The following is a 24363-nucleotide window of genomic DNA, read 5'->3' as shown; positions in this document are numbered from 1 at the left end:
GTCCAAGTCACCATCTTAAATACAACCTCCAGCTAAAGACAAAAGATGATGGTGTGAGGTTAGGGGCATAGGAGAGGCTAGTTATGGGAGGTTGCCAGGAAAAGAATAGTAAACAAGGGTAAAGCTGTTATGCAGATTTAAGACTGTGACTTCTCCATTGATAAGAGTTTCTAGAGATTGAGAGTTGTCCTCTTCCTGGTAGAGAGAGACACCTTTACAAATGAGGATTTCCCTTATACGTGTAGCCTCTTCTTTTATAGAACAGTAATTTGTATTCCATTTTCAGAGCTTCACCTATGTCTGTTTCTTAAAAATACTCAGCTCAAGATAATTATGCTAACAAGGCATATTCTGGGTGGTAAATTTTTGTTTCCCCTTCAATTAGTAATAATGATTATCACATTTGCTGAAAAATATGTTGATTTAGTGATAGTGTTGATAAAAGAGAAAAGTTGATACTTGTTGAAAAGAAAATTTCTTTCAACCCACATCGACTTCTGCCTATTTCACCACCTCTGTAGGAAATGTAGATTTAATTACAAAATTTCTAAGGGTTTTCTTTTTTTATATATAAGATTTTATTTATTTATTCATGAGAGACAAGAGAGAGAGAGGCAGAGACGCAGACAGAGAACCAGGCTCCTCCCAGGGAGCCCAATGCGGGACTGGATCCTGGAACTCCAGGATCATACCCTGAGCTGAAAGGAGACATACAACTGCTGAGGCACCCAGGCATCCCTCAGAGTTTTCTTAGACAAATTTAGAAGTTTTTTTAGGACTTTCCAGTGTGCTAAGTGGATATTACATGACAGGGAGTCTTGTCTGAAGTTAGAAGTTTTAGAAATTTTAGAAGTTTTTTTAGAACTTTCTGTCTGAAGTTAGAAGTTTTAGAAGTTTTTTTTTAGGACTTTCCAGTGTGCTAAGTGGATATTACATGACAGGGAGTCTTGTCTGAAGGAATTTTTACTACCCTATGGAAGAAAATACGACGTATACTCTAAGGGCATATGTCAATGACTATTTGTGATACATTATATAATTGCAGTTATTCACCATAATTGTCAGTGAGCCCTCTTGCTTAACTATAGAACCCAACAGGCATTTTCTTGAGACACTGATAGTGAATGGAACATTCTGATCTTCAGACCAGAAAAACCCTAGTAGCAATGGAATACTTAGAATACCCCTTTTTCTGCCCATGATCATGTACTGAACAAAAGATGATCCCTTACCCATGATCACATGCACTTTGCCTGATCTCTTGTACTACCCTTTAACCTCTCTTTATAAAACTCCAGGTGTTGCATTTGTGGGCTGAGAGGCTGATTGTTAAGGCTTGACCCTACCACCTCCCTTAGCTGCAGACACCCAAAATAAATCTTTCCCTTTCTCTGTTCCAAACCCTTATCTCTTGAGTTATAGGCTTCTCTTAAGATGAGTTTGTTCAGCAGCTGTGTTGGGAAGCCCAGCCAAGAGCTAAGCTTTTGATTTATCCAGCTTCCTTGCTATTCTCTGGAATGGAGCTGTTGCCAGGACAGTGCACCAGGGCATACCATTCATTTCCTAAGTGAGAAATTGTAATAGATCATTTGGTAACATAATTTATTTAAGTTCTAAGACTTTGCTCAGGTACTTGGTCAACATATATCTTTGTAGATTTATATTAATTCACATCTAAGGAAGGTATTGCTTTCCTTTAATGTGGTCTATCATCAAGAAAAATCTGGAAAAGCAAATTTACTATTCAAATATATACAAATGTATTGAAACTACAAACGCACACACATACATCAAAACACAGTCTCTGAACACACACAACTGCATGATACAAGTACAAAACAATCTACTTTTGTTTACTATTTGTACTTATAGAAGTTAGGATAAGATGGAAATGTATTTTAAAAAGATGGAAATGTATTAACTTTCGTGTGTAGTGTTTGCTTCAGCAGCATATAAATTTTTGTGTGTATATATTAAGAATTTATAGAAATCCTACTGTATACTAATACAATGTTTAATATGGTTATTTGTATTTTAACGTTAAATCATTTATATACAACTACTTGTTACCCAACTTTGTTAGCATAGCATAAGTTAATATTAATATATTTTCTTTTAAAGTTAAAAATCACTTTGAATCTCGAGAAACATTACTTTTTCAATATGCAGAAATCATGAAACTATATATATACTAAATTGAAACAGTAATGACAAATTTTGCCATACCACAGGTATGGCTATGTTGTTTTTTTGTTTTTTTGTTTTTTTTTTCCCCACTATACCACCTGATGGCTAGTCTGTCTTGTCATATTTGAGCTTTTATTTCATTGGGCTATCAGATTTAATTGGTTTATTTTCTCCTTTGGTTTTCTTGTGAGATCTACTATTCTGTGACAACCCTCCTACTTGTACTTGATTTAGCAACACAAAAGGATAATATCCATAAAGATCATTAGCCCTCATAATGATCTTGCTCCATCAAAAAGTTTCTTAAGCACTTGACTCATTCTTTGGAACTTAAGAATACCTAGTGTGTGTATTGGGGACCTGGAGATGAGGTGAGGGAGTAATTTTTCCTCTATCCTTCTAATTTCTTGGCTGAAAACCTCTGTAATAAAAGAAAGATTAACCAAAGGAAAACAAAAGTTTAGTAATATGTATACCTCCTATATACACAGGAGATACCTAGGAAAACTAAGTTGACTCCTGAAATGGCCCAAGTCATCACCTTAAATACCATCTGCAGATAAAGACAAAAGAAAGATGTTGGGGGTCAGAGAGGCCAGTTGAGAAAGATTACCAAGAAGAACACAGTGAAGTAGAGTGAGGTTGTTAAGGCAGATTTGAGTCTGTGCCTTCTCTCTTGATTAGAGTTTCTAGAGATGTGGTTATCCCCTTTTCTTGGTACAGAAAGGGAGATACCCTTTCAAATGGAGATTTCTCTTATAAATATAAATGACCTTTACAAAAGGGTGGCTTCTATTTGGTTTTCAGAGCTTTCCATATGTCTGCAGCTCCTTAAAACTTACCAGCTCAAGATGTGCCAAAGAAGCATATTTTGGGGTGGCAAATTGTGCTTCCTTTCAATTTCACCTTGAAACTTCCCCAGAAGTTTCACAATCCAGAACCTGAGTTGATAGATTGCTCCATTATTCCATTAAACCCATGTCTGAGTCCTGAAAATAGGTCAGTTCAATTAAACTACTGTTTCCTTTTAAGAGGTGGTCTTATAGATGGGCTTCCAAAATGAGTCTTTTATTGTGCTAGCAATCAGGTATTTAATAAGAAGTATTTCTATGGAAAAAGATAAACAAGGTTTAACAATTACCACAAACTATAATCCAGTTTGTGAGACAAGGGGGCAGCCAATTGAGATTTCTGTATGTCAGGTTCAAATCATCTTCAAAGTTTGACTATCTGTGATGATGTCAGGTGTTAATTGAACTTTCTGAGCAGCTGACATATCAGCAGGGACAGAGGGTTGTCTGTATGAGCTGTTGTGATTATTTTTCTTAAGTTTATATCAAGTTGTTCACATTCAGTTTGGAGAGCTTTGGGAAAAAGGCAGTTTTTTTTTTTTCTTGGTCATTTCAAATTAGAAGGATGGGGGGACTGGAAAGTAGTTTGGAGAGTTGTAGTTAGGTATTTGAGGAAATTGTTAGAATTCAGGATCTGGTCCAATTTATAGGTAGAAGACAAAATTTCTAAGATAATAAACTGGACTAGAATCTATTATACACAGGGATACGTTACTAAAACATAATTTTCTCTATAACACCCTAATTTTTACCAAAAATAATCACAGTGGGACTAATTTGTTTGCAAAATAAGTTTAGTCTTACTAAACCTGACTTGATTATTTATGTAAATGCTGGAAGAATAGTGATTGAACATACAGGTTCTTTTTAGGTCTGCTTCACTAGAACTTTCATACTGAATTTTAGATTGAACTTTTAAAAGCCTTGAGGCTGAGAATCCAAGCCAAGAACTCACCATCAGACTTTGCCTGCAATGCCTAGAGATTTGGGTTAATTTCTCTCTTCTTGAGGTCCCAAAAATATCCTAAGGATTCTGAACCTTCCAGAAAGTGACCTTTCTTATTTATCTGGTAAGGCTGCTGGAATTCCTGTAAGCAAGGCACCATGCTGCTTTTCCAAGGAGTTTTATTGGCTCCATAAAATGAAACTTAGTTCCTTGAAGCTGTCTGGTAATGTTTAATTCTATGTATATTCTCAAAAATGACATTCCAGTTGAAGCATTAATAATATAGTATGTCCAGTTTGTGGAAGCACATTCTAAGAACAGATTCTGCTTAAACTTATGCATATAAATATATCACCTTAAAAATAAGAATAATCACTAAAAGGTTTTAATACTAGAGGGAACAGATAGGGAGAAAATTAATTATTTCATCTTTGTTCACAAAGATATACCAAATTGCTGTAATTCATACTTAGCTTAATGGAAAAGAGAAAAAAATTCCTTAAATCTAGAAAAAACAAAACATTAAAGAATCACAATGTTTCAAACAAAGTCATAAGTATTTTCTGTTTCATGAGTTTATTCAGCCCCATGGTTTTCTATTGGTTCTGGAAATTCTTATCCAGTAGAGTTTTCTGGTCTTGAAATGATTGGAAAGCTGTTTTCCAAAGTACCTGTCAGAGTCCTTCTTTTTTCTTTTTTTTTTTTTTATTAAGATTTTATTTATTAGAGAAAGAGAGAACATGAGCAGGGGGAGTGGTAGGAGGAGAAGCAGACTGAACAGGGAGCCCTCTGAATATGGAGCCTGGTGTGGAATTTGATCCCAGAACCCCAGGGTCATGACCTGAGCCAAAGGCAGACACTTAACTAACTGAGCCACCCAGGTACCCCTGTCAGAGTCCTTTTCTTGAATATCCTTGAGGATTAAGCACTTTTTCAAAAGCATCAGAATAAAACAAAAATTGTCAATAAATGACAAACACTTAAAAATAGCTCTGGCTCAGGTTCTGATGAGAGCTCATTGCAAATAATTGACAAAGAAATTTGATAATTTCCATGACATGCTTTTTAAGGCAATAACTATAATTACAGATGAAAACTTTACACCAGAATATACCAATTTCTAGAAATTTCATACAATTTCTGGAACTCTAATATTAATAACATATATCCATTCAAATAGAATCTAAGAAAGTTTAGCATCATCTATTTGGCAGTGCTTCCCATGTAATTTAACATAGTAAATAAGTCTAACTAGCTTAAAATCTCTTTTTCCAAGGAGAGAGAATGATTCTTTTAACATGTTCCAAAGACCCTCTGGAACATCTCAAAGTTAGTTCTAGGTCAAATGACTTCATTTAGAATTTGATTTGGGGAAACTTGTCAAAAATATTAAAAAGCTTGGGAGGACCTGAGTGGCATAGCGGTTGAGTGTCTATCTTTGGCTCAGGTCATGATTTTGGGGTCCTGGAGTGGAATCCCGCATCAGGCTCCCTGCATGGATCCTGCTTCTCCCTCTCCCTCTCTCTCTGTATCTCTCATGAATAAACAAATAAGTGAATCTTCTAAAAAATATTAAGTTTGGGCACATGACTAAATAGAATTACAGATCATTTAGAAACAATACTTTATTTAGCAGAGTGACAAACATATTTTTTTATTTTTTTAAAGATTTTATTTATTCATGAGAGACAGAGACAGAGAGAGAGAGGGAGGGAGAGAGAGAGGCAGAGACGCAGGCAGAGGGAGAAGCAGGCTCCATGCAGGGAGCCCCACGAGGGACTCGATCCCGGGTCTCCAGGATCACGCCCTGGGCTGAAGGCAGCGCTAAACCGCGGAGCCACCCGGGCTACCCCCGACAAACATTTTTAAAGGCAATACAGATACATAAGACACATAGTTGGGAACAAAGCTTAGCTCTTTTTAATACTGAGAAGATTCAGTTTTCTTAAGCAATCAAAGATGTGATAAAGACAAACGAAGTACAGGAAATTATTTTGAGAAAACACAAACTCTTTGCTTTCTAGTATGATTGTTGTGGGAAGCAAAGGCAAAAGAAAAATTAAATTTCCTTACTACTTACAGCCCATTGACAAATCCTTGAAACCATCAGAGTGACTTTCCTCTAGGAACTCAATTGCCTCAATGTTGATACTTTGCTAAGGGCAAAAGGCAGTCTTAACCGGACTCCCAGGATCGGTTAAGTCTACTTTAACATAAAAATTCCTTTGGGAACTTCCTTTATCTCTACCCCCAGGATACTTGTTGGCAGTCATCGCCCAAGCATATGACCCACAGATACATGACGTCTGGAGGGTCTCATGACTAAGGTTTTATTAGCCAGTAATAAATGACCTTTTCCTAACAATAGGTAGTCCCCTGAAGGTCCTAGAAACCTTGCTTCCAAAATTCCTTACAGACTTATGTTATCCCTAACCCCCTCCCAACTTGAAAGTATATAATTGGATACTCCTCATGACCCTACTGCAGCTATTTCTGCCCACAGGTCCTGTCCCTGTGTTTTAAAAAAATCGCCTTTTTGCACCAAAGACGTCTCAAGAATTCTTTCTTGGCCTTTGGCTGCAGAACCCAGCCAACATCTTTCCAAATCAAGATTAGCTAAGAAACTGAAAGTCTTCCCTTTATATTTTATCAAGATCAGACCAATAGCCCATAAAAACAGATGTCCTGCTAGGGGAGATAAAATTTAATTGTACTTTTACCTAGGTACACTATTAATGTTAAAGCCCATTAAAACAAACCAAAACAAAATATTATAATAAATTTATTCAGTTATCACTAGCTTAATGGTCCAAGATTAAATTCTCTCTCCTACTCTCTTCCCAACTTTCTGTATCCATTTACTTTGACTTTTATTCTCCCCTTTCCTATTCTGGAACAAACTTTAGGACAAAATTACTTCCATTTCCTTCAACAAATTGCATGCCATACCTCATACCTTTCTTTAGTGAAAAAAAAAACATATTTTCTTGCATATAAAATTATTTCCCTTCTTATTTCTAGTAGTTTTAATTACATTTATTAGGATTCTTAACCCACATAAATTGTAATTTATAGCAAAAGCTAAGAAAGAAGAAGCTGTAAACTGCATATTACACCAGTATTCTTTAGAATGGTAAATTTGTTAATGCATTTCATGATTTCTAGAAACATGTACCCCCTTTAAAAGTACGGTTTTTCAATGTGGCAGAAGATATATATACTAACAGACTTGAATATAATTAGTTTCTCTGTAACAGGGAGCCAAAAGTAGATTAAACCTATATTTAGTAACTAATGGTCAGTATTTTATCTTATTTGGAAATGATCTAGATATTCAATAAATTTATACCATTTAACTTAGCTCAGCAAAATTCTTAGGGTAGAAGTTACCAAAGAGATATGGAAAGCTATTTAAGCAGGTATATCATAAACATATAACTGTTGCTGAAAAGTTCACCTAAGAGCCCTTATTCTACTAATACCTAAATCACTTGCACCCTACAATTATGTTTAGTTTACCCACAAAAACTATGTGAGACTTTAGACAAAGTCTACCATCATCCTGTTGTTTTCTTACAAACTCTGTAACAGAGATAACATGAACTTATTGACTAATAAAATCAGGGAAAATAAAAGTTGTATGTCTGCATTATATTTGTTGACAACCCTGAGTATATGTCTATTTTTATTAAACCAACAAACTTCACTTTGCTTTTATTCACTGCAAAACATCCCATATCACATGAATTTGAAGCAAATATTTGGATTGGTTTTTATATTTTTGAGTTTTAGAAATACTTTATATAGCACATATTTTAAGCAATTTAAATTGAGCTCTTTTACAAATCAATTTTAGTGATATCATCCAGAGATTAAAAGATAAAGTCATGCATTTACATCACATATAGACACGTGTAAGCATATAGGCAGACTCAAGAAGAGATCTTACAACTTTCAGTCTAAAATTTTAGCTATGAGTCATGTACGATACTAAACTCATTAGTTTATAAGAGAACAGCTGGGTCCAAATTGTGTTTCTTGCTCAGATGGCTAAGGCTTTTTATTCTAATACTTGTGAGGAAGACATCAGGATATTTCATTTACTCTTTTCCAAATAATTCCTTTTTTCTCCTTCTGATGAGAAACATCTTCCTAAAGTTTGCATTTCAAAGAATGACTCTTAGGTTATAGAGAAGATGGGTAGGAAATTTACATCTCAAAAATCTACCAAGAGGTATCCAGATTTTCTCCAGAATGGAATTTGAGGGTATATTTGCCTATTATCAGTGTTCTGAAGTAATTGCTGTTTAAGTTTTTCCTATTTCTCTTAGGCAAAGAACAGTTCTGTCCAGTGTACTGGTCTTCTGCAAGCATTTTGAGATGAATTTTGAGAAGAGGTTTAGGGAGTTAATAAAAAAGGAGAGATGGATTATGCATCGCTTCTGGAACTGTGCCTCTGGTTTTACAAAGATTTGCAAGACAAAGAAGTTACTTCTAATTTCTCAAAAAACTGGGGTTGAGGGACACCTGGGTGGCTCAGTGGTTTAGTGCCTGCCTTCTACCCAGTATGTGATCCTGAGACCCACATGGGCTCTCTGCATGGAGCCTGCTTCTCCTCTGCCAGTGTCTCTGCCTCATTTTCTGTGCTTCTCATGAATAAATAAATGAAATCTTAAAAAAAAAAACTGAGGTTGAGCTGAATGATATCAGGGGACTAACCTAACCACCCAACTACATTTTCAATTTGCTTTATAGCAGAAGAAGATTTCTCATTAAGAACTCAAAAGATTCTGTGTTATGGAGCTTCAGGGCTTAATGCAGTAGGCCGCTGTATAATATGCATAAAGCATTTAGCAGAGGCCTTCAAATGGTCTCCTTTTTTTCTGAGTGTACAATTCAACCGAAGACCAACTTAAACTTAAGGGGGAGAAAGCTTTTGCTCCTATTAACCTCTGAACTTTGGCCTCTAGCTAATCCATTTCCTGATCATTTGTAGGAAGCTGGAAGAAATCCCCATCTGTTTGTGAAAGGGAGAGGGGCTCCCCCAGGGGACCAGTCAGCTTGTCTGATAATTACAGTATAATCATAGAAAGGAAGAACCTTAGCCACCTGTCAAAGTTCCTGTGAATGGGGCTGTGAATGTCCACTATTTTTTTCTAACTGTTCTCTAAATTTGGTAGTAGCTTATGAAAGTACAGGTTAAAAAACAAACAACTTCATATTTTCATCTTGTTAAGGGCATCCATAATGCAAGCCATTATACTTCTTTTGTCTTCTTTGTTTTTTGTCTTCTTTTCAATTTGGTTTTTCCATAGGTACCAGTAAGACAATTCTGTAGAAAAAGAACTCTAATTTTTTTTTTCAAATATAGGATTTTTTTAATTCAAAGTAACCATCATTTAATCATTGACAAATAGTATCTTATATTAATCTCAGTAGCATTCTTATATTAATCTCAGTAGCAGCTCAAATCAATAAAGGGTTTTTATGGTTGAACATTGGATTCAAGAGGCATCCCAAAAGAAGGTGCAAAGATGCAGCCCTCAAGAGATCCAGAGAGTTTACCTTCAAAGTTAGCCTAGGAAAGCAAAGACCTGTGTTGTCACAGCTGATGAGAATGAGAATGTGCCTCTAGTCACAGACTCTCTAATCTGTGACACCAAGCATATGCTACTGGCATGGGACTTTTCCAGCACTAATGAGACAATGAAAATTGAGACTACAAAGGCCCCTATGGAGTAGGATCTTTTATAACAAACTCCCCTGAGAGATGGCATAGTTGGACAAAGAGATACTGCTTCTGGGATCCATAGTCTATTGGCTTGTATGCCAGATGCATATGGACACATTCATTTTCCAGCTGACAGAGAACAGAGAATGTTCTCACTAGTCACAAAGCCAAACTCTTATGACCTAGAATAAGTCAAAAGAAAGCCTCATCTTAGACTATGGTTCTTTTATGACAAATGACACAAAAGACATCAAAAACAAGCAAAAACAATGGCCCATCTCTCGGTGAAAAGAGGATCAATAAAAAACAAGATTACTCATAAAAATCTTTACCAAAGTCACTATACCCAAGGAACCTAGCTCACACGAATATTTTCTCCTGTTAATCTAAATTTGGAAAAGAAGTGATAAGAATTTTTTATCTTCTCCCTTGACCAGACACTATAGAGATACCTAGGATTGCTGACCATCCTTTGCCAGCTTCTGCCATTTTTCCAGGATTCCATCTGCAGGCTCCAGAGCAAGTTACTTCAACAGATCCCTACTGAGGTTACCAAACTGTAGCATAGGAAAAATAATTTCTCCTCTAACCTCCTAGGTTCCTGGCTGCAACCACCCCTATAGTAAAACAGGAGGAAAACAAGTTTAATCACGTACACCTCCTATATACATGCAAAATACCCTGGAATACTGAGTACTTTCCCAAATGGCCAGGCCAGCACCTTACATCCCCAGCTAAAGACAGAAGAAGGATGTTGGGGCTCCTCATGTTATGAAAGATTACAGGAAGAACACAGTAAATGAGGATAAGGTTGTTATGCAAGTTTAGGTCTGTGTCTTCTCCACTGATGAGTTTCCAGAGATTTGGTCATCTTCCTTTTCCTTGTGTAGAGAGGGGCACACACCCTTACACATGGAGATTTTCCCTTATAAACATAAATGTCTCTTAGAAAAGGGTAACTTGTACCTGGGTGTCAGAACTTTTCCTGTGTTTGTAGTTTCTTAAAAATAACCAGCTTAAGGTAATCCTTAAACCAAAGAGGCATTTTGGGGGTGGCAAATTCTGCTTTTCACTAACTTTTTTTTTTCCAGTAAAAGAATTGGGTAATGATTTCAAAGAGAAAAGGCATTAAAATGTGAGATTATTAGTGTTTCCAAATAAATACATAAACTTTTTATAGCTTACAGTGTAGAGAGCTAAAGAAAACATTTCCATAAATGTTTGACTTTGTACGACTTTTCAGAACACTGCATTACAGAAAGTTTCCTAAAAGAGAGCCACATATAACATTAACCTCATGCTCTGTGAAGTCAGAGTACCAGGAAATTATACTCATGTGATGCTACATTGTTAAAATGGTAATTAGAATCTTAAATTTATAAAGCTGAATTACTGTGGAGACAATTTATACCAAAGGGTGTAATTGTGGAGACAATTTATACCGAAGAGTGTAATTTACAATTTGGAGTACTTAAGTTACAGTTTTTTACATATCAGAATTACTTCAGATTTGTCACTATTTTTATGAATTTTGTGCTTATAAATTGATTATGGATTTAGATTTAATCCATCAAAAATAAAATTTACTTAAGGTACAGTCTAATATAGAATAGTTTTCAGAAAAAAAACTAAACAAGTTCACTATTTTATCGCATTGAAAAGTATAACCTGGAAACTGATAAATTATTTATTTTTTAAACTTAAGAAAAGACTAATATAGAATTGGAAATACTTTTAAAAGTACTTTTACTTTTAAAAAAGTAAAATACTTTTACTTTTTAAAGTACAAAAAATACTCAATATTGTTCCAAAAATGTCCCATTAAAGTATTTTTTAATTTGTGGGAAAGTTGCTACAAACTCTAATTGAGTCTGAAAAGATTAAATTTTCTTCTTGGAGGGAGCATCAGTAATGATTCATCCTTTAACCATAAGAAATATGAAGCTAAAAAAATAAAGAAAATAAAAAAAAGAAATATGAAGCTAAAAGGAACTTAATGCGAATTATAAAAATATACAATAATTAACTTGGTGTGAGTATATGTATTTTCTTCTCTTTAAAAAGCTTTCCTCCATTTTGATTTTCTAGTATGTTAAAATGAACATAAAAACATGAACCATTATCTATAAATATATCACATATACATAAACATATATATTTTGGCATTTCAAATATAATGGACAGTAGCCTATTCTAATTATTACTGAAATCCAAGCTTAGCTGCCTGTCATTGCTGGAAAAGCCAAAACTCAAGATAGGAAAGAAATATGAACTTTATTCAGGAGGCCGGCCAGCTGCTTAGAAGGTGATCTCTGGCCGAAAGATGCCTGGCCTAGGGATTTTTTAAAAGGAGTTTAGGGCAGTTAATCAGTAAAGGGGGTGCAGTGGTCCATAACATTTCTTGATTATGTGCAGACTCATGGTGCCAGTTATACACATTATCTCAGCACTCAGGGGTTATACAAAGGGGTCTGGTTCCTTAGTGCCTGAGGCATGTGCAAGGTGGTCTGGTTTCTGTTCTGTGATGTGCAGAAGTGCTCTGTTCTTTCTATGAAAAAAATGCATGATCTATAAACATGCAAAGAAAAGTTAATCACATAGACTAAGGGTGTTTGTTAGATTTTAAAGATTAGTAGGGGGTCAAGATGGCTTCTATTCCTCACTGTTGGTTTTATCATTCCATATCTATGGGATTAGGAGCAAAGGTCCTTCTTCTGTAGCTACTTTCTGTTGATTGGGGATGATGTAGAGATTTTGGAGTGGAAGATTTTTACAGTGTGGGAAAATCTTGTTTCTGGCATTTCCACTGTAGGGAATAGGAAGGGCTTCTCTAAGCCAGTGTGAATAGTGCAGGTTCCTCCTTGACAGACGCAAAAAGTCAACAACCAAAGGGAAAGAAAACAAGAAATACAGTAATGCTTAATAGGACATATTTCCATTAGGAAGGAATTGAAGTTAACCAACTGCTAAAAGGGTCTAGAACTAGGGCATCTGTAGCAGTGATTTGATTATTTAAATCTTTCAGGACTTCAGTTACATTCTTTGAGTAATGTGAATATGCAACATTCTGTCTTAATGAAGACACATGTCCCTCTTTGGGCTGCAGTCAAGATATCTAGGGCTATTTGGTTTTGGCAGACCACTTTCCAAATCTGTGGGTGACTGCAAATCAGATTTGGTTAAAGGTAACTGTTGAATGCTTGTCTAAGACTGCCACTCATAATTTTACATTGATAGAGGTGGCTCCTAGAACAAATTGGCCAAGGGAAAAACAATATCAAGAAGCCCTCTTTACCTCATATCTAGCTTTATCTATATCCTAATTATGAGAAATCACTGGCAAGTGGGAGAAGACTTGTTTGGGAATATGGACAGCTCCAAGTGCATCCTCTATCGAATCATAAGGAAAATGGGACCACCTACTATTTCCACAAGTCCGTAACTAACGCCATGGAGAGAGTATGCTCCAGGTTGGCTCCGTAAAAGTCAACCTTTGTTCCCTAAAGCTGTCTGATCTTATCTGAGTCCATGTTTGTCTCTCTCAAATATGACATTCCATTCAAAGCCTTGGTAATATAACCAATGTTCTTCCAAAGGTGTCCAATGTGTCCCCTTGTAACAAGGGGAACAGATTCTTACTGAATTGTAATTATTCTTACAAATATTGTAAGAATATTAAAATATTCTTACATGAAAGAAAATACTCAAATAATTATAATTGCCATGAAAGAAAGAGTGCTCATGGAGAGTTTCTGATTTCTGGAGAGTTCAGATAGGGAGAAAATTTATTCACAAAGGAATATTTGATTATATTCTGTAAGTCATAGATATCTTAAGAGAAAGTTTCCTTAATCTAGAAAAACAAGTGTTAAAAAGCCAACAATATTTCCAGCAAGTCATAAAAACTGTAATCATCTTCCTCAATTCATTTAGTCCATGTTTCTAATTTTGTTCTGTTTGAATGCAGCTTTTCCATTGGTTCTAGAAATTCTTACTCAGTTTAGTTTTATGATCTTGAAGATATCAGAAATGTGTATTTTATAAAAGTCCTTTTCATGAATTTCCTTGAAGATGAAACACATTGTGCAAAAGCAGGACAATAACTATAAATGGCAAAAGATTAAAAAATGGACATGGTTAAAGATCTGCTGAGAGTTCATCATAATGCAGTTGACAAATCCAGTTATTTCTGTGACATGCAACATTTCAGTAATTAGAAGTTGATGACCTTATACAAGGACATAATAAAACTTTAGGAATTTCATGTATTCTCTGGAACGGTTATGTCATTTACCCATACAACTGAAGACTTTTCATCATTTGTTTGACAGTGATACCAAATAACATACCAAATTAATAAGCTTAATTCATTAGAAGATTTAATTATTTAGAATTCAAATCTTTGGGAAGTTTGTTAAAAACCTCAAAAAGTTATAAAGTACATGCCTAAATAGGAATTATAGATCATTATAAAATTCAATACTTAATTATCTATTTAACCAAAGTGGTGATAAAAGATTCTGCAGAAGTTTATATAGTTGCTAGCAAAAATTAGCTCCTTTAATATTGAGAAGTTCCAGTTGTCTTACATAATCAAAGACACGATAAAGACGAAACTTTGAAATTTTGGTTTTCTGGGCAGGTAAAAGAAAAGAAACTTTGTGTGCAATTTCTTATAAAGAGCAGACCAACAGTCCAAGAAAACGTTATCTTTTTAACAGAAAGAAAAGCAGAATTTCAATCTTATACTAGTGTACTTTTTAAACTCATTAATTCCGATCTTAGTCCTGACCATACTTAATTTTTTTTTTCCCGAGGATTTCCCTTCGCAAACCTTCTACAACTTTCTTTTTACATTCAGATTGTGTCTTAAGACTACGATCTCTAAATAACCAGTCTCATTTTAGGATGAAATTACTTTCTTTTCTTTTCCCTGAACAAAAACGTATTCCAATTCTTTATATCTTTATCAAAACACATCATACTTTCCCTGCCTACAATGTTACTTACCTTATCATTTCTAGCAATCTCAATTACATTTATCAGAATTTTTACTCTTAGAAGCCTAGTCTTTAGTGAAAACTAAGTACTAACCATTTCTGTTAAACCAGAATTCTTTAGACTGACAATTTGAGTATATTTTCAGACTTTCAGATTTTTAGAAACATGGTTGTTGTTTTTCCCATAGTACAATCTGCAATAATAAAGCATGTTTAGCAGCAGACCCAAGTATCCTGTTTCTCTGCAATAGGAAGCCAAAAACAGACAAACCTATGTTGAGTAATCAATGCTTTAGTATTCTTATTTGGAAAATACTTAGTTTTCTAACTGAATTTAACCCGATTTATCATTTAATGTAGGAAAACTTTGAAGTTTCAGATTACAAACTGAAAACTATAAGCTTTGTCCAACCTACTTGTTCTTAACAATTACCCATGAAAACTGTATGAGACAGGGAAAATTAACCATTTTAAGTCATTTTTTTTTGTTGACAAACTTCAACAGATACAACATGAATTAAATAAATACAGGTAGAGCAAAGCTGATTATCTATATTATATTCAGTATTGATAACTCCAATAATATGTCTGTTTTAACTAAACCAATAACCTTGCATTAACCTTAATATTGAGTGTTGCACCGTGTCCACTAAAAAGTCAATCAATTTATTTCCCACTGGGAATTTTTACCTGTGGGGAAATCTGAAATGGGTGGTTTAAGTCCAGTGGAGCCCCTGAATCCTTTCATGTTGATTTGGGAGCTGCTTCAGTTTGAACCTTATAAGGAGGTGGTTTAGCAGCTTGGGACGGGGGAAGCTCTTTGTTCCTCAATAGTGAGGGTAAACCAAGCAGGAGTCAATGGCACCAAAGGCCCAGTGGAGGGTATAGGAGCCAGCCATGTGAATCATTCCCATTGTGCTGCAGAAGGCAGAAAAGGTGGAGGCAGAGGCCAAGGGTGCTGCCAGAAAGGCTGGAGGCAGATTCACAATTAGGATTAATATTTCCTTCTATCTCCTACTTCTCCTTCCTGCAAAACAGTTTTTTGTTTTTGTTTTTGTTTTCTTTCTGATTACTTTTTAATTCTCTGCACCATTTATTTAAAATGTCTTTTTTTTAAAGATTTTATTTATTTATTCATGAGAGACACACAGAGAGAGGCAGAGACTTAAGCAAAGGGAGAAGGAGAAGCAGGTTCCCCTAGGAAGCCAGATGTGGGACTCGATCCCTGAACTCCAGGATCACGCCCTGAGCTGAAAGCAGATTAATGGCTGAGTCATCCAGGGGTCCCTAAAATAGGTTTTAATGGCTTTTCTTTGGGAAGACAAAGAGTATCTCTCCCCTCTACCTAGACAAAAGTTCAGAAAGAACATAAGAGAAACAAAACTATGTTTAAATACTACTACTAATGTTACTACTCAACTGCACAACCCAAGATTTAGTCCTGGACCATGCATCACAACCGAATGTAATGTCATTTTAAATCTTGACTCTAAGTTTTATTTTATTTTTATCTATTTTTTTAAGTAGACTCCATGCCTAGTGTGGAGCCCAATGTAGGGCTTGAACTCACAATCCTGAGATCAAGACCTGAACTGACATCATGAGTTGGATACTTAATGGACTGAGCCACCCAGGCACCCCAAATCTTAATTCTGATTTTTAAAATTGGATTAGCCTCTTCCATTTCTGGAAAACTTCTAAGCATACAGAAAAATAGAAAAACTAGTACCATTAACATCTGCATAGCATAGCTACCACATGGATTCAGTTAATTAAGAGTCTGTTATTATGTCTCTTTAGTCTCTTTAATTAAAACAATCCCCAATTTTTAATGGCACTTATTTTTTTAAGTGTCAGTTGTGTCAGAATACCACACATTTGGAATTTTTCTGATAGTTGACTTGTAGTATTGTTTTACATATCCATCCTCTCCTGTGTTTCCTGTATATTGAAACTTAGCCCCTTAAGCTTGAATTGCTTCAGGTTAGATGTTTCTAACTTGCTTTAGACTCTCAGTAGGCAGAGCTAGGAAATATTCTATAGTAAATTATGAAATGATGTTGATAGTTTCCATTTAAATATTACATTACAGGTTCTTTAACTTTTATTTTCATAATTATATTTCTTTTCTCTAGTCTTGCAATACCTTGGGTAACTAGTAACATTTGATTTAAATAGGTGAATCTTATGATATCTATAAATAGCTTCAAAGTTATTACAATCGTATTAATATAATTTTACTACTGAATCAAGTCTATATTTTTTGTAGTCCTTCTTCTGGGTCCGTATGCTATAGTCAACTAAGGAAGTGCAACCAGAGAATGGGACCAAATCACATTAAAATATTTTTTTTCTTGGGGCATCTCAGTGGCTCAGCATTATGGAAATGCTATGTGGTATATGTGAATGTGTATAATCAGGGCAGAGTTCTAGAAATAGCATTGTTGAGTAGAGGATAAAACCATATATAATTTTGATTTTTTAAAATCCCTTTGATAGGGAATTATTGCATATGAAAATGCCGTTTTTTAAAAGGAAAAAAATTAAAAGAAAGGTAAAAAATGTTTACAATGTTCGTATGATAGAAAGACATCTATCTTTAAGTAAGTAAAATATATTAGTATTATGAAACTGCCTCAGGTCCTTGAGACAACTTAGTCATCTTTAAACTTTAGCAAATACCCTTAGCCCATATGATTAGCTAACCTTTCTTTGTGTATCTCTAGATCATGCATTCTTTCCTAGAAAGAACAGAGCACTCTGAACATCGCAAAACAGAAACCAGACCCCCTTGCACAACCTCTGAGCATTGAGATAATGTCAGTAGCTGGCACCATGGAGTCTGTGCATAATCAAAAAATGTTACTGACCACTGCCCTGCACCCCTTTACTGATTAACTGCCCTAACCCTCTTTAAAAATCCCTAGGCCATGGGCAGCCCCGATGGCCCAGCAGTTTGGCCTTTGGCCTGGGGTATGATCCTGGAGACCCAGGATCGAATCCCACATCGGGCTCCCTGCATGGAGCCTGCTTCTCCCTCTGCCTGCGTCTCTGCCTCTCTCTCTCTCTCTCTCTCTCTCTCTCTGTGTGTGTGTGTGTGTGTGTGTGTGTCTGTCATGAATAAATAAATGAAATCTAAAAAAAAAAAAAAATCCCTAGGCCAGGCAGAAGCCTTGAAGATGGCCTTTGGACAAAAGTGCTCCCCAGTTGCCCAACCTCCTGAACAAAGCCCATATTTCTCTCCAATTAACACTCTTGAGTTTTGGCCTTTCCAGAGATGAAGCTGAACTTGGGTTTGGTAACAAATTTTGGTGAGCCAGCACCACTGTGGCACCCAGTTCCCCTGGGAATCCTGAGGCAGTGTCTGTGGCACTGCCAGGGGTCATCTGTAGTTGAGCAGATGAAGTAGTTGGCCATAGCAGCATGCAAAAGCTTACTCATTTGTTTGCAGAGTTAACAATGGTCATATGCTAGATGACCAGGGGAGAAGATTAGTTGTTCAGGGCTAGTTGGCCTTGAGAAGAAGCCAGAGGGAACTGGCCCTGTAACTGCTCAGACTGTTTCTGTCTTGGGGAAACTCCCTACTGATTCCCAACTGCTGCTGTTGGTTTCATTTTTTGGCTTGAGTGAAAAGGAAGGAGCATTTGGGGCAAGCTGATGAGCTTCTGGAGCAGGTAAGTATATTGGAGTGCCCACTGACACAAGTTTCTCGTTTGTGAAGCACCTCGTGCTTTCGTCTCATTGTCCATGCTTTTCCCATTAGGAAGGTGCAGCTTTGAAAAGAAACTAAAAGGGACTTAATAACCACTGATTTACTTGGAATTTGGAACAGATTTGTTTTGGTGTATATGTGTGAGTTGTATTGTGCTAAATTTGTCTATAATGGGAAGTTCCATCTCTGTCCTGCCAAAGAGCCCATTAGGCCGAATTCTCAGTAAGTGGAGGAGATACAACCTGAAACTTGAAAGGGCCAGTGCTTGAAACCAGTGCTTGAAAGGGCTCTGATGATATTTGATTAATGAAAACTATTACAATGAAACCTATTGACATAGACAATAAGAAGCCATTAACTAGGAAAAATAGCAGAAAGTTTAATAACTTACAAAAACAGAATGTATGGATGGTTTCATTTTGGTTAAAAAAATGAAAATGAATATTCAAAAATTGATGTGATCATCTCCATTTGATAGGAATATGAATTCATATTCCTACCAAATACAATAGGATATTGTATTTCCTTATTTCTACTTACCTCTTTTTGTCATATTTTGCAGTGAACATATGTGCCTTCATAATAATTTGTAATTGTAATGTAGAAATACATTTTATTTAATAACTTAATTTAATAATAATGTAAATAATTATTTTAAAAAAGCAATTCTGCAACACTGCTATAATGAATACAAAATTATGTTTGTACAGTGTATTTGACTTCAAAATAAAAGTAAAATACATACAAAATAAAATAACTCGGAAATTTTTGAGGAACCAAAGTATTAAGATATTTTTGTTCTTAAATATAATTATTAAAATATTAAATATTGGGTTTTTTCAAATTTGACAGTATTGAATTCATCATATTTTAATGTCCAAGATGATTAATCTATTTTGTAACCGATTTGCTTAATTTACAATTCATCCAGAGTGGTTAATCGTAAAAAAGAATTGTATCTTTCGAGTTTTTGTTATTCTTACAGTGTAGTCACGGGGAAACATTTATCCTCATTAGTTTAGCTTTTGTATTTCCTTGCAGTCCTCTCCATGTTCTACTCACTAAAAATGAGGGAGAAGTACTGGGGCTTTTTGTCCTCACCACAGAATGAGGGCAACAATATTGTAAACTCTCTGACAAGAGAAATGTTGCTATGACATATTTTCGCAACATTTGTGTCTCTGAATATATTCAACCTATTAAAATCTTTTTTCCTTCATTTTCCTAACTTTTTTTAGAATATTGAAAGGTAAATATGTGTTAGAATTTTATTGAAAATATGAATATAAGGAGGATTAAAATATGCTGGAAAACAGGACTCCAGGTTTATAAAATACAAAAATATAACAGTATATTTCCTCTGTCTTTTCACATTCATTCAGCTGGCATTTGGGGAGCAAGTACTGAAATGTTTATTTGCTAGTCTTCATGATTCTGCAGACTTCTTAATTTATTTAAACATGTTTGGTTGGCAAATACATAACTGACTCAATGTTTGACACATACTTATAGTTCAGTTTCCTTTTGTCTCAAGGCATTTCACCCTTTTTCATTTATACTGTCATTTAAAAAATAAAAATAAAAAGCAGTATCCCTGGCACTGAGACTGTAGCAATGAACAGGAGATAGACAAATATTAAAAAACAAAATTCAATAGAGTAAATTTGCAGATCTAATTGGCTTTATTCAATGATTCATTAATCAAGCAATATCCTATCTACCAAAGAGAATGGAATTCTGGAGAATTCTATTCTGTACAAATAGAAGACTTTTATAGGCTGAATGGGAAGTGATGGGAAAGGGAATTTTAGATAAAGAAAAGAAAGACTGTGTTGGGCAAGGTCACCTTCCCTTGGGAGAATGGCTGGAGTTTTGTCTTGAAACAAGCATCTTGATGAGGGAAATCAGAATTTTGAAAATAGTACTTTCCAGTATTGCTTGCTGCTTTGAAACTTCCTCAGTTTGGTTTTCGTCTTCCTACTTACAGGCTCCACACATTGAGACTATATCGCATCACAGATAAATTTACAAAACAAACAAAAACAACACTCACACCCTTTACACTGTGTTGTATTTTTACTTTTAAAACTCTCCCTCGTAATGATTCACTAAGACTTAAAAGATAAAATTTCCATTACTCAAGCCAGCACCATAGCTGCTGAAATTACATTCCTTATTTCTGTTGCAAGCACAAACATTTTTTTACACTTAAACTGTGCCAATGCAAATTGCTATTTCTTGTTTCTTTTGTTTAGAGTTTTGTTTTCTTTTAAGCATTTAATCTGGAATGTCCCTTCCCTGTAATGTATCTCTTTTCCCACCTTGCTTCAATTTCATATCTTTATTTGACTACCCAAACTGGGGGTGATTTCTCTTTTTGTAGAATTATGTCAGCAGTTATCAATCCTATATAACTTATTATAGTTGTCAGTTACTGTGAATTCTCATCAGTTATATATATTGCTGTATGTCATATGTCAGTCTTGTAGTATGCTTATCTTTTTAATATTCATTTAAATCCAACTAAATTCTACATTCCTTAGGGGCAGGTGCCCATATTCTATACTTTTTGGATTATGTATTTCTTTTTATACATACTGTCTGCACAATAGAATTTCTTTTTTTTTCTTTGAAGGTGAAAGATCATGAAATGTTTCGATTTCTGTCACTTAAAACTATAATGAAGTACAGAGGTTAAAATAATTATAATTGCTGCAGGTAAAATTCTGTTGGATTTTGTGTTTAGGACCTTGAGTGGTGATTATGGTTTAAAAATATATCAGGAGAGCCATGTAAGATCTACCTAGTACTTAATTACCTAAATTTCTTTAAGCCATTTTCTTGAGAAAAACATAAAAGAGAGTTAGGTAAAACATTTATTTTCCAGTCATGAAACCAAAGGAAATAATAAAATTTTGCCAATTAATCTTCCTTGTTTCACTTTGCATAAAATGTATTTAATTGGATCTTGGAAACTTTTAAGCATTACTAATAAATATCAATAAATTTTAATAGGAATTTTGACTTAGAAAATCATAAAAGTTTTTGTTGATCTGTGTTTTTAGGTGTTTATATGTTATAAATCTTCATATGAAATAAAATTTCATTTCATTTCATTACTTTGATGTCATTCATTTATTTACTTTTGTTTTCTTCTTTTCAAGGCCCTGTGGAATCCTACATGCACTGAAGGTTTATTTAAACCAGTACATATTTCAACCTAGCTTAAATCATTTGACCATAAGCAATGTATCACCAATCTGTGACATTTTAAATATTGAATAAAATCAACTTTCCATAATTTCATATTTTAGCTCTTTCTCAGAGTATGTAATACAGAAATGTTTCCATTCCAAATATTTCACACTTTCTGCATTTGTAAAAATTGCACAAAAAAACTGAAGATTGAACTATCATATTCCTACCTTATTCTTACTGTATTGTGACAACAAAAAGATTTATTTAAAATTTATCTCTATATGCAAGCTATTTCTAAATGTAACATTCCACTTGGCAGTGCACATTTTTTGTTCAACCTTGTCCACCATATCCTTTGTCTCTCTGGTAATACTCTTCACTTAATTTTACCATGTATTCTGTGCACATTACGTAAGTTTGAAAACAGTGCTAATTTCTCCCATCCGAGGGGTACATTTCCTACTGAAGAACCAAATTCTCTGTTTCTCTTGTATTGAGACCAAAAGATGAAAGCAGTATGTCTTTAAATTAAATAAATAAAATTCTTATTCTAACTATAGAAAGTAAAAAACCTGTATTTATATCTCTAAACATGTAAAGAAAGTTTATTGGATACTGACTGACCTCATATTGAGGGAAGTTTCTTGAATGTGTCATGAAAGAATGCTTGTCTTCTGGACTTGGCATCACTGCCTGATTTCTTTGTATCCCTGTTTATTGCCTTTTTATAATAGCACACTTTAATTATTAAATGGCCAGGCAGCAGCAAGGCACTCCTGAATGTTGTAGTTTATTGTTGTAGTTTATTGTAAGGGACACAGCCCAGAAATAATTCAGTATTGTGGGCAGGGTGCAAGGGCAACAGAAGAGTCACAGAGCTGAGAAGAAGGCAGGTTTTACAGAGTTCTCCATATTTTGCAACTAGGCAATGAAATAATTGTAATTAATGGTAGTAACATTCAAATGTATGTTATAAAATTTCTTAAATTATTAGAGTCATTATGTAATATAATATGAATTATCAAATGCTGGGTTTAAACCATGGTGTTAAAATAAAATTATAAATATATTTATTTACATGAAAACATTGTATGTGTCCTTGTTGACTTTGCCCCTTAATGCATCCTTTTATAACCTAAGATACAAAACTTTTTTGTTTCTCTAAGTTTTCTATAGTTTATTTTGTAATCTTATTCTTATCTCTTCCTTTTTATGTCTAATTTTATATTTGAAATCTTTAAATGTAAATAAGGTAAGAAACTCCATCACCTACAATAAAGCACTCACCTGGTGAAGATTTTTATCAATGTGAATGGCCAGTATCCTTTTAAAGAAGAAAAAAGAATTCAACTAACGATATTTTCACTAAGATGCAAAGACAAAAAAACAAAACAAAACAAAACTTGTATTATCAACTAGATTAAGTCAATAAAGAAAGGTACTTTTTTTTTTCCTTAAGAGCAATGTAGCAGAAATTTGTCAATACAGACCAAATAAATAAAAAATAAAAAAAAAACCCACTTACCTCAAATGGTACAATTTCAAGATTGTTTTTTAACATCAGTGAAACATTTCAGACATACTATTCTCACAGTATTTCTTTTCTTTCTTTCTTTCTTTCTTTCTTTCTTTCTTTCTTTCTTTCTTTCTTTCTTTTAGTGGTACTTGGGCAAAACATATATCAATGAACATGTTTACATGTTAATTATTTTACTTTCATGAGGAAATATATTTGGACTTTCTCACATATTTATTATGTAACTTTATCATTTAACTATTAAAAAATGTATTTATTTGATTACATTGAAAGTGAATTTTAAAAAAATAATGGAGGTATTTTTAATGTTTTTAGAAAAATGTGCAAGAACCATTGTAATTATTATACTGCATTCCAGCGTATTCCAAAGCAAGGTTAGTATTTGACAATAGGCATCAGAGTATATCTGACAGTTGCAAATAATGCAACTTCAGTGTTTATTGATGACAGGAAACATTATGTTTTACTGTGATTCCTATGTGTTCGTCTGAAATATTCTAACAGCACTAATTCAAAATAAGAGAATATTTATTTTCCTAATAAAGACAGTGGAATTTAAAGAGATTAAGTGTCTTTCTCAAGTTCATGTAACTTTTTTTTTTAAATTTTTATTTATTTATTTATGATAGTCACAGAGAGAGAGAGAGGCAGAGACACAGGCAGAGGGAGAAGCAGGCTCCATGCATCGGGAGCCCGATGTGGGATTCGATCCCGGGTCTCCAGGATCGTGCCCTGGGCCAAAGGCAGGCGCCAAACCGCTGCGCCACCCAGGGATCCCCTCATGTAACTTTTATAACAATATCAAAGTCCTAGACTGTGCTCAGGGGTTCCACATCAAAGTCAAGCTTTTGTTACATTTTTCTGATTTCAGAACACTGGTGGATTGCATAGTGGCAAAACTCCATACAAATTATAATCTGGATTTCATATACACATATATAAATAATTGTATCTTGTGTATACATTACATATTACTAAAGATTGAATTTCTTTGAAATCTGCATGATGGCCTAGGGATAATTGTGATGATAAAGCTTTCCTGTGTGAATGTCTAATTCTTCTCTAACATGTGTAACATGTGAGCCAAGGAAATAATTTTTAATGGAATTATGTATTCAAATATAGAGAAGTGCATGGAAGGGAAACTATGGCCACTTTTTGCTAGATATTTTAATGATTTTTAACACATGTTATCTACTGT

At 34.5% G+C, this 24363-nt stretch overlaps 1 protein-coding gene across 2 annotated transcripts in view; it reads left to right on the top strand.

Moving 5' to 3' along the window:
* CCSER1 (coiled-coil serine rich protein 1) overlaps positions 1-22632 on the top strand; it is a 756597-nt gene extending 733965 nt beyond the window's left edge. The window contains exon 10 of one of the 2 annotated variants that reach the window (XM_055313237.1): positions 21592-22632. In XM_055313237.1, the coding sequence (XP_055169212.1) occupies positions 21592-21651 (60 nt within the window). In that variant the 3' untranslated portion in view covers positions 21652-22632. Of the gene's footprint in view, positions 1-8315; positions 8533-21591 lie in introns of those variants that run through there. The other variant, XM_055313238.1, reaches the window with a different exon arrangement.
* Positions 22633-24363: the final 1731 nt, after the last annotated feature.

The sequence above is a fragment of the Nyctereutes procyonoides genome, unplaced genomic scaffold, assembly GCF_905146905.1.
Source record: "Nyctereutes procyonoides isolate TBG_1078 unplaced genomic scaffold, NYPRO_anot_genome, whole genome shotgun sequence".
In the NCBI taxonomy this organism is placed as follows: Eukaryota; Metazoa; Chordata; class Mammalia; order Carnivora; family Canidae; genus Nyctereutes; species Nyctereutes procyonoides.
This window is presented reverse-complemented; position numbering and strand designations above follow the sequence as displayed.